Genomic DNA, 12,008 nt, shown 5'->3' with positions numbered 1-12,008 from the left:
AATATGCCAATTATACCTTAAACCGCACTTGGAGCAGTGTTGTGAACCAGACCCCATATTTCCTAGTTCATGGTAGGAAACCAAATCTTGGACATTTACGTGTTTTTGGGTCCTATGCATGGGTTCACATCCCCAAGCAGCTGCGGAAGAAGGGGAGATCTGTCTCCCAGAGACTAAGGTTCTTGGGCTACGCTCCTGGCTCCAAGGCCTACCGTTTCCTGGGAGAAGGGGGCAAGATTGTGACTTCCCAATCTGCCTCCTTCGAAGAGGACTCCAATTGGGCCCAGATACACTCCAATGATCTGAGCCCATATATCAACCGTCCCAGCAAGGGCACACCAACTACAACATCACCTGAGACGTCCACATACCCTGCCACCGACGAAAGTGTGGAACAAGACGAAGATGTCATCCCACCTGGTTCAGATGGGGAGGATGAGCCGTCCAGTTCCCCAGCAACGCCTCAGAAACCCGCGGAAGAAAAAGGCGGTGAGTGGCAGAAGGTAAGGAGGTCAAAGCGGTCCAACAAAGGCATCCCGCCAAAGAGAATTGACATTGGGCACATCGCATCTGTTAACAGCGTTGTGGTCACCCCAAAATCCTTCTCTGACATCCAGGAGCTGCCCATCGAAGAACAGGAGAAATGGCAGCTCGCGATGGAGAAGGAAATGCAGAGCTTAAAACAACTCAAGGTCTTCACCCCCCAGCAACCTCCAAAGGAGAGGAAAGTCATTGGCACAAGGTGGGTTTACAAGGCAAAACCACTTGCCAATGGCCTCTACCTGTATAAGGCCCGTTTGGTAGCTCAGGGATTCGCCCAACGCTATATGGAAGACTATGGCGAGACATACTCTCCAACTGTCCGGGCAGAGAGCGTCAAGACCGCCCTCGTGACTGCAGCTGCTCTGGGGGAGGAAGTCTTCCAATTCGACATCCAGACGGCTTACCTCCACGCCAAATTGGACCGGCAGATCTACGTGAAGGCCCCTCCTGGCTACCAGCAAGAAGGGGAAAATACATGGTTACTCCACAAAGGGTTATATGGTCTCAAACAGTCAGGGAAACTATGGTATGACTGCCTTAGAAAAAGTTTAGAACGAGTTGGTTTCACTGCATCCCGTGCAGATAAATGTGTTTTCACACGCAACTCAAAGGGTACCACAGAAAGGGTGTTAGTTTATGTGGATGACCTACTATATGTAGGACCTGACAAGGAAGGGTGTGATGAATTTGCCAAGGCCCTGGAAGAAAAGTTCACTTTGAAATCTTTGGGGCGGGTTGACAAGTACTTGGGTGTGCATATTTTGGCCACTAAGGGGGGGTTCGCTCTATCTCAAAAAGAAAAGATAGAGGAATTACTGGCCAAATGCAAAATGGCAGAATCTAATCCTACGCACAGCCCAATGCAAAGCGACTTTTACAACCATACTCACAAGGACGGTCCTGAGTTCACAGATAACACGCTTTACAGATCTGTGATTGGCTCCTTGCTATATATCAGCAATTGGAGCAGGCCTGACATAGCTTTAGCTGTAAATCTATTGTCCAGGCATGTGGAACACCCAAAGGAATTCCACTGGACTGCTGTTAAGAGGGTACTTAGGTACCTCAGGGGCACGACCGATGCCCTCCTTGTGCTGGAACCAGAGAAGGGGGAGACGGCCCAGCTCTCTGCTTACTCAGACGCAGACTGGGCTGGCGACACCAAAAGTAGGCGGAGCACTTCTGGTATACTCATATTGCTAAATGGCTGCCCAATACATTGGCATGTTAGGCAGCAAAAATTTGTTTCTTGCTCCACGGCCGAGGCTGAATATGCCAGCCTGTCAGACACGGCCAATGATTTGACTTGGTTCAATGAGCTGATAACGAGCATCTGGGCAGCTCCTCCTCTGCCCATCCAAATTCTAGAGGACAACACAGCCGCCATTGCAATCTCGGAGGCTTATGCAGTAGGCTCTAGATCTCGCCACATAGACATACGCTATAAAAATGTCAGACAGCTTGTCAAAGAGGGTTTTATACGTGTAGAGCACTGTAACACAGTTGACCAGATAGCTGATCTGTTCACCAAACCTCTTCCCATTGACCGGCACAACCTTCTGTGTAAGCGTTTGTGTTTGGCCTTCTGAATGTTTTTATACATGTCTATGACACCTGCTTGCCCCTCACACACATTCACTGGTCCCTGTCATTGGCTGGCAAGAAGGGGAATTGTTACATGTTTTGTGCCAGCCATGGCAGTTCCCCAAAAAGGTCATCAGATGGAGCAAAGAGGCTTCTTTGCTCCCCTGCAGCAGCCCCATTGGCGAGAGAGTTTTATGGCTAGGGAGGGGCCGAGACCCCCCATAAATACCTCTGCCCAGGGGCTGCTTCTTTTGTTCTAGCTCTGCTTCTCTTCCTATCTATCTTCTATCTTACAAGCATGGATGCTTCCATGCCATATAACTCTTTTTATATAACCTGCCGATGAATAAAGCTTCATAATGACTGCATCTATGCATTCTGCCTATTTCACTTTGGAAGCACCTTAACGTTCCATCGATCTCTTGTGAAAGCTGCTTCACATATATGTACGGTGTACGTGTGTATATGTATTTGTATACATACAAATGTGCGTGATGTATGTGTATAGGTAGGTAGATGCTTTCTTTTGAAAGCAGGCAACAGAACTTCATTTTTAATGTGGGCCAATGCGCTTAGACTAAAAAAAAATGACAATAATGATGATAAGTTGGAAGGGACCTTGGAGGTCATCTAGCCCAACGCCCTGCTCAGGCAGGAAACCCTATACCATTTCAGACAAGTGGCTTATCTATCTTATTTGTGGATGAGCTTGGAAGATGAAGCCTCTGGTTCCGATGACTGACCCAGGTTGGATCCTGCAAACGTTGATGCTTGGGGAACTCTTGGGGTTTTGTTAGAAGCATCATCAAAACGCAATTCGCGGTGGAGATTCGCTGAACAACCGGGGCAAAACAGGTCCCAAAATTGGGCAGGACGGACTTAACAACCACCTGCTTTAGAGGGAGAAATTCCGCTCTGCCCCCTTCTTGGGCCACCACCCAAGGAAGGACCACAGACCACAATGGTGGCCACAATGAAACTGAACATTTAACGTTCCTTTTTTTTTTCTTCCCCTGCCTAGTCTTTGTGCATTGTTCTTCCTGTCTCGCCTCCACCTTGACCAAGTCCTGGAGAATTTGCCCCAAAGGCAGATTCCGCCTACTTGTTATTTGTCATTTATTCCAGCATTTGACCTCAGTGGGTGAAAAAAAAAAGAAAGAAACACAGCATTGCTTTCCTTTTTTCGTTCTTTCTCCTTTCACACGTAGACTGTAGAAGCAAGGCCAACCAACATCCAGGTTTTATCTTTTTCTCCTTGTTCTTTCAGGCCTGTGTTTTAAACCTGATTGGAATGTCTGTATTTTAAATTCCATTCAGGGGTTCTGTGGGTGGGGAGGGGGCCGTAACCCACCCCACCCCACCTCTTGGAAAGGAAAAGAGCCTAATTAATAATAATTATTATTATTATTATTATTATTATTATTATTATTATTATTATTATTATTATTATTATTATTATTTATTTATTTATTTATTTTTGGGACTTATATGCTGCCCTATCTCCCGAAGGACTCAGGGTGGCTAACAACAATAAAAATACAATAATACAAAAGTTTAAAAAAAAAGAATTACGGTAAACTAGCAGCCCCAATAATAAGTTAAAAACATTTTAAAAATCCCCGTCAGTCCAGGTCAGCCTGATGGAAAAGGAATGTTTTAAGGCCGCGGCGAAAGGACCGGAGATCCGGGGCCATCCGGAGCTCAAGGGGAAGTTGGTTCCACAGGGCTGGTGCTCCCACAGAGAATAATAATAATAATAATAATAATAATAATAATAATAATAATAATAATAATAATAATAATATAACAACAACAACCAATCACAACAATAATGATGACAAGGATAATAGTGACAATACTAATACTAATAATCATGATAATGATAATGATAATGGCAATACTACTAATGATAGTGACAATACTACTAATAATCACAATCACAATAATAATAATGATAATGGCACTACTACTACCAATGACGCCCTGAGTCCTTCGGGAAAGGGTGGTATATAAATCTAATAAAATTTAAAATTAATAATAATAGTGACAATACTAATAATATCACAATAATGATAATGACAATCCTACTGATAATAGCAATATAATAATACAATCACAACAATGATGATAGTAGTGACAATACCAATACGAATCACAATCATGATAACGACAACACTGCTGATGATAACAATAGCAATAGTGGTATACTTTTGATTATTTCATTACTCAAGCCCTCTCTCTAGCGAAGAGGCTCCGCCCCGCCTCTCCATCCATCCATCCATCCATCCAGCCGCCTCCTTCTCCTCCTCTCCTGCCCTCCCCCGCTTCCCTGGTGCAGATGGTACGCCCCTCGTCCCCACCCCCTCGCGGCTCTCCCCGTTGGTCCCTCCCTCCCTCGCCTAGCAACCGGTGCGGGAGGAGCGGCGGGCGCCTGCGCCGCCATCTTACTTCGTCGCCGGCGGGGGAGGACGCGGCGGCCGCCGGAGCCAAGGGGGTCTGCTCGCCCGCCCGCCCGCCCGTTCCCTTCCTTCGGCGCGCGGCCGCGGCGGAGAAGCCCCCGAGCCCCGCTCGAGCCGGCGAGATGCGGCTGCTGGCCCCGGCCTGCCTCCTGGCGGCGCTGCTCTGCGCCGGCCTCCGCGCCGCCCGAGGTGAGGCGAAGGTTGGGGGGGGGGACGAGAAGGGTGGGAGGGGTGGGGGGGGTCTGTCACGAGACGCGGCCTCGCCTGAGGGGGGAGGGGGAGGGGCTGGGTGGCAAAGGCGGGGCGGCGAGGGGGGGCCCTGCGCGATGGGGCCGGGGCAGGTGGGCAGAGGAGGCGGCGGGGGTTGCAAGGCTGCAGGTCGTCAGGTCGTGTCTGCCTCCCCGCCCGGCCTGGCAGTCCGAAAGCGCGCGGGATTTGGGGGGAAGGGGGAGAAGGGAGGGGAAAGTGGCCTGGAGGGAGGGAGGGAGGGAGGGATGGGGTGGGGTGGGTAGACAGGTAGGTAGGCAGGTAGGTAGGGAGTGTTCTGCCTGCACAGGATTGCAATCTGAAAGTGATACACCCAGTTGGGTTGGGTTTGCCTAGAGGGAGATAAAGAGAAAAGTGGGATGGAGGGATGGATGGATGGATGGATGGATGGATGGATGGAATGGGTAGATAGGTAGGCAGGTAGGTAGGTAGTGTTCTAAGTGCATAGGATTGCAATCTGAAAGAGATACACCAAACTGGGTTGTATATAGGTAGACACAGATAAAAAGAAAAGTGGGATGGATGGGGTGGGTAGACAGGTAGACATGTAGTGTTCTGCCTGCATAGGATTGCAATCTGAAAGAGATACACCCAGTTGGGTTGGGTTTGCCTAGAGGGAGATAAGGAGAAAAGTGGGATGGATGGAGGGATGGATGGGGTGGGTGTACAGGTAGGCAGGTAGTGTTCTATGTGCATAGGATTGCAATCTGAAAGAGATACACCAAACTGGGTTGTATATAGGTAGACAGAGATAAAAAGAAAAGTGGGATGCATGGATGGGGTGGGTAGACAGGTAGGCAGGTAGTGTTCTATGTGCACAGGATTGCAATCTGAAAGAGATACACCCAGTTGGGTTGGGTTTGCCTAGAGGGAGATAAAGAGAAAAGTGGGATGGAGGGATGGATGGATGGATGGAATGGGTAGACAGGTAGGCAGGTAGTGTTCTATGTGCATAGGATTGCAATCTGAAAGAGATACACCAAACTGGGTTGTATATACGTAGACACAGATAAAAAGAAAAGTGGGATGGATGGGGTGGGTAGACAGGTAGACATGTAGTGTTCTGCCTGCATAGGATTGCAATCTGAAAGAGATACACCCAGTTGGGTTGGGTTTGCCTAGAGGGAGATAAAGAGAAAAGTGGGATGGATGGATGGATGGATGGATGGGGTAAATAGGTAGGTAGGTAGTGTTCTATGTGCATAGGATTGCAATCTGAAAGAGATACACCAAACTGGGTTGTATATACGTAGACAGAGATAAAGAGAAAAGTGGGATGGATGGATGGATGGATGGAATGGGTAAATAGGTAGGTAGGTAGGTAGTGTTCTATGTGCATAGGATTGCAATCTGAAAGAGATACACCAAACTGGGTTGTATATACGTAGACACAGATAAAAAGAAAAGTGGGATGGATGGGGTGGGTAGACAGGTAGACATGTAGTGTTCTGCCTGCATAGGATTGCAATCTGAAAGAGATACACCCAGTTGGGTTGGGTTTGCCTAGAGGGAGATAAAGAGAAAAGTGGGATGGATGGATGGGATGGGAAGATAGGTAGGCAGATAGGCAGTGTTCTATGTGCATAGGATTGAAATCCGAAAGAGATACACCCAGTTGGGTTATATTTACCTAGAGGGAGATAAAAAGTGAGATGGATGGATGGATGGAATCAGTGGGTAAGTAGGTGGGTAGGTAGTTAGGGTTCTCTGCACAGGATTGTAATCTGAAAGAGATACACCCAAGTGTGTAGTATTTATATAGCGGGTGATAAAGAGAAAAGTGAGGTGGATGGATGGGGAGATAAATATGGATGGAGGGATAGTGTTTTCGCTGCATGGGATTGCAGTCTGAAGGAATAACTGCAAGATTGTTCTATCCATATGGTTGCCCTCTGAAGAATTTCACCCAAGTGTGTGATATTTACATGGGTGGGTGGATGGATGGATGGGGTGAGAGAGAGCAATCTCCAGGTTGCGTTCTTTACCCAGGATTGCACTTCTAGGAGAAGATGAGTCTTGCATTTTATCTGCACCATGGGAAAGAGAATACTCAGTGTTGTGTTACAAATGCACAGTGTGGGAGAGGAGGCCTAGTGTTGCGTTGCCTATGCAAAATCTGACAGAGACACAGAGTTGTTACATGCAGGGGATTGTAGTCCGAGACAGATTAAGGATCAGGTCTGTGATATACTGTATACCTAAAGATGGGTTGCAACCTAGAGGGTTGCCGTGGGAAAGAGAAGACGCAATGTTGTATTCTCTGTCCACAGTCAGAGAGAGCAAGTGCAGTGTAGTATTTCATGGGTACTGCCCAAGAGAGGTCAGTTCTTGTGTTACCTACGCACAATCTGAAACAGAAGTCATAGGGATTAGTTAGAGAGAAAGAAAAGGGGCAGCCTTCACAGAATTGTGTTATATGTGCACACGATTGGCATCAGAGGAGGGGCAGTAGTGTTGTGTTAGATGTGCGTGGGGTTGCAGTTCAAAAGAGAAGCCATGAGGCTGTGTAATAGATTCACAACATTGCCCTCCAAGGGAAAGTCACCATTTTGCATCTTGTTGATGCGCAGCCTCGTCTTCACAGATGCAGTGTTGCGTGTGTGTTACGTATACACATGCACACTATTGGAATTTGATTGTTAGAAGCGCCCACATGGAGGTTGCACATAACATTTCGATATAGCCACACTGCAAGGGGAAGATTGAAAAGCTGCTCTTAATAGCTCTGGATAGTTTACAGAGATTATAAGAATCCAGCTAAAACAACAGAAGATGCAACTGGCACAGTCTTAAAAAGGGCTGGTTAAAGAATTGTCCCCAGCGGCAAAATCAGACATGATATTTGTTTAATCATGGTTAGTAATATAACAATACTTTATACGTGCCATAGAATATTTTAATATGCATTCTCATGTAATCATAGTGCACTCTGGATGCAGCAATACAGTAACGCATGATTTAATAACCTCTGAAGGCATTTCATGAAGACAGACAGCAAAAGGAAAGTGAAAAATGTACAGCTCAACTTTTGCCTTCATCTTTATGGTGATATTTTGTGTTTGGTTATACTTACTTGGGACCAAGCCCCATTGAATTCAGGGGCAATTGTGTGCACAATATTCTGTTGCAAGATAATTTTTCCTTCTACCTCATTACCTGCTAATCACTCGTGGGGGCATTTAATTTCTTCATTATTTTCCCTTCTATCTTTTCCAGTCCATAACCCCAACAAAAAGACCATCCTTCCTTCTTTTGTGTAGTTTGCATCCCTCCTCCCCACTTTGTACTGTATGTATGATTCATAACAGACAGGACACACGGAAGGTGACACGCTACATGTCTTCTGTGAAGTGCAGGATGTTTTCCTGAGATTTAGGCATTGTTCATTCCCCTTTGCAAATACGTACACGCGCACGCACGCACGCACACAAAGAGGTACGGTTTGTACATTTCTTGGTGGAATTTCTGATTGCCAACCAGGGACGTCAAATCCTGGGAACTGCATTTTTTCCCCCCTGAAAACCTTTTTGTGGAGAGGTATTGAGGTAGGGAAGGATACGCATTGCAGAAAACCTCTGGGTTTTATTTCATTAGATGTGAAAACCGAAAACAAGGGCCACGTGAGATGGCTTAAATGCTGTATTAGTTGTCTTGTTTCAAAAGGACAGGGCCACTCTCCATTGATTTTTTCCAGCTGGCACAAGGATAGCATAGCCGACTGGATTTTTTGCTTCACAGTTGGGAAGGGCCTTGGCCTCATCTGGGAAGGTGTCAATTTCCTGCTTAATTTTGTTCAGTTTCCTTGCAGAGTTCCAGAGAGCTACTAGCACTTGATAAGGAGAGACAAAACAAACCCTTTTGGCACTTTTAAAAGTAAGCAATAGATGTTGAGTTATCCTCCCTGACAATTCCTGTGCAACACAAGACTTGCCATCCTAAAATTGTGTGTGTTTTAATAGAGAAAACAAGAGTGTCATTTTGTTTCCCCTTTGCCAAAACATATTTCAAGTCTTCCTTTCCCCCTCTCCTTTTTTTTTGAAGCTTGTCCTTCTAAAGGTTATGGATGCAATAAAGGCAGAGGCTAAATTCTGGAACAATACTTGCCTTAGTGTGAGATATTGAGAGGGCAAAAATTGCTGAGGCAAACTTTGAATGACTGAGCAGCCTTTATACCAGAACAGCTTTTTCTAGCGCTATAGGAATAACTTTGATTTATTAAGAAGAAATAACGGGGCCAGAAAAACCTCTTGCTTCCTCCCGGAACGAGCTATAATTTTCTACCTGCAACTGTGGAAGGAATCCTGAATGCAAAAGGGGCTGTTAGATGATGCCTCTCAGCACTTTATCATCTCTGAATTATGGCCTCAGGTAAGCATGAGTGCAGAAGGCAGGTTAATAAGAATTCTTTTTTTAAACGCTTAGCGGTTTTTGCAGATAAATCTCAGAATATACACTGGCCTTCGGCCCACAACTACAGTAATGATTTGCAGTCTCTAGACGCAAGTCTCTGTTGCGAAAAAAAAAAATTTAGATGCAAGATATGAACAGGGATTTAATCACATCCTCCTCCATCTTCTACCAATTCACCGTTCAGTGGCACTCGAATCATTAACGTCCCCCCTATAGATTAGTCTTCTGGATCAACGCATTGATTTTGGGAGCAGCACTTATCCTCAGAAACATTACCTTTGGGATTTTTATTTATTTATTTAGGAACTTGTATGCAGGATGATTCCCCAAGATAGTCAGCTCTTTTTACAAATTATTATTTCCCCCCCCCCCCTGCTCAGGCTATCTCTACTAGAATTGCTGGCTTAAAACTGGCAGCCGGGAGAGAAGATTATATGTTTTAATCTTTTGGGATTAACGAGAGGGGACAGTTGCGTAGCCTCTAGCTTTAACAAAGTTGGGTTTCCTTGTCTGAAAAGCAAGGACTAAGGGTGACGTGATAGCAGCATTCCAGTATTTGAGGGGCTGCCCCAAAGAAGAGGGGGGGCTCAACTTATTTTCCAAAGGAGCAGAACAGAAGACGGAAACTAACCAAGGAGAGAAGCAACCTGGAATTAAGGAGAAACTTCCTGACAGCGAGGAACAATCAACCAGCGGAAATAACTTTGCCTCCAGAAGTTGTGGGTGCTCCATCCCTGGAGGAATTTTAAGAAGAGACTGGCCAGCCATTTTTCCAGAATTTGCAGTGTCTCCTGCTTTTGTAGGGGGTTGGACTAGAAGACCTCCACGGTCCCTTCCAGCGCTATTCTGATTGTTTACTGATGTTCTGAATTTATTTCAGCCTTGTTCCAAAGCATCTATGTTGGGATTCGGCCCCTTCTCGGACTTGCAGGTATTGATGGCAGTTGTCAAATTTGGCCCAGGATGGATCTTAAATTTCCAACAGGGTTTGTTTCCTTTTAAATAGGTGTCCCATCTGATGATGGCCTGCTTTGTAGTAATGAGGCTTCCCCACTTCGCTGCTGTGTTGCAGCCTGCGGTTCTCAACTCAGCAGAAATGCTGCTGGAGGAGACTTGATGGGGCATGAGAAACGTGCCTTTAAAAGGCACGTTCAGAGGAGAAACCTTGAGTGTTTTATAGCAAAGTTAACGCTTAACACTGCTGTCCTGAGGCTTGCAGAAAACTACTGCCTTTTCTATAGCTTTGCAAAAAGAAAGAAAGAGAAAGAAAGAAAGAAAATGAATACTTATATCTGTCTAGGAGGGTGATTTGCAGTGCAGGGGGATGAGAAGCAAAGATTTCTGAACTATCATTGTTCATTTGTTGTTGTTTTTATTTGCCATAAGAGACTAAGGGAACAAGCCCTAGTAGTCTCAAGAGAATATCCCTATTTTTGTGATGACATTCATTCACCTGGCTCTTAATTTATAACTTACGTATTAATCTTTTTTTTTTCTTCCTTAAAAGCTTTTGTGCTTCAGGAAAGACGTTTTTGCCATATACCTTCTTCTCTGATATCTGAGAAATACACCTGAAATTAAATACTTTAAAGAGGGGGTTGGGGGTTTTTTTCCCCACCAAATTTCAACACTCAAGAGAATGCGGAAGTGGACAATTAAATAGTAATTAAGACTAAGTGTCTGTTGCTCGCCAGTTAAATATAACAGATGAAGTTCGGCATTTTAGCTGTTCTTCATTCCAGGTTGAATAGGTTTTCCTTTTTCATTTCTTTTTTTCCGGCTTGTTAAAAGTTTTAAGAGGTTATAAACGGCAGCAATAACTGCCAAGTGGATTCTGAGCGACTTATAAAGTTCCCGGGCTCCTGAACCTAAAGCAGCAGCGAAAAGTTGTAACTCTAGGAAATGGTCCTAAGTCGCTTTTTCCAGTGCCGTGGTAACTTTGAACCGTCGCTAAATGAACGGTTGGGAGTTGAGGGCTACCTGCATTGATAAACCAGTCCCTGGGAGTGAAATAACATTCCTTTGCCCGATGCACTTGACCTCTGGGTGCAATTTCCCTTTTCACCTAATCAATACGGTCTCTCTCTCTCTCTCTCTCTCTCTCTCTCTCTCTCTCTCTCTCTCTCTCTCTCTCCCCTCTCTCTCTCTCTCTCTCTCTCTCTCTCTCTCTCTCTCTCTCTCTCCTGCACTAGCCTTTTTTTAGATAAAGCCTTATGCTATTTTCAGCGCTCCAGGAGCCAGCTTGAAGGTTGCCACCCCTCCAAAGGCTGCATTAAATCTTAAATTACAAAACCTGTTGGTGGGATAAAAGACATTTATTTTTTTAAAAAAAACCCCTAATCTTTCAATTTATTCCGGCAAACAGAATCTGCAGACTTTCAGCTGGGACATTATATTATTTGTCCTTCGTGAAGAGAACGGGTCTCATTTAATATAACCTTCTTTGTGCCTACGGAGTGAGGTGATTCATCTTTTTTTAAAGACTCGCGGGCACCTGTTTAATAGAAGGGACCTGGAGCACACCAAGCCTATCCAGTCTTGCGGGGTGGGCATTCCCACAAATAACCTAACCCCCAAAGAGCTCTTTAGGTGACAGCCAACGCCTTGAATAGCGCCCAGAAGCCCATTTGCAACTGGACTAGCCGCAGCTTCTGTGGAGTCTCCAAGGGCAGTCCCACGTAGGGGACGGTCATCCAGAGGAGAGTCGATGAAGGGGGCGGGGGACAATGAGATGGGCCCCCTAGT

General features: G+C 45.6%; 1 protein-coding gene across 1 annotated transcript in view; it reads left to right on the top strand.

The window, feature by feature from the left end:
- Nucleotides 1-4,544: 4,544 nt before the first annotated feature.
- Nucleotides 4,545-12,008, top strand: part of CLSTN1 (calsyntenin 1) — a 28,981-nt gene continuing 21,517 nt past the window's right edge. Inside the window, 1 exon segment of the mRNA XM_083375604.1 lies at nucleotides 4,545-4,775. Within this exon segment, the coding sequence (XP_083231730.1) occupies nucleotides 4,709-4,775 (67 nt within the window). The 5' untranslated portion in view covers nucleotides 4,545-4,708.

The sequence above is a fragment of the Vipera ursinii genome, assembly GCF_947247035.1.
Source record: "Vipera ursinii genome assembly, chromosome: 17".
Taxonomy (NCBI): Eukaryota; Metazoa; Chordata; class Lepidosauria; order Squamata; family Viperidae; genus Vipera; species Vipera ursinii.
Note: the sequence above shows the minus strand (reverse complement) of the source record. Positions and strands in the feature narration are given on the sequence as shown.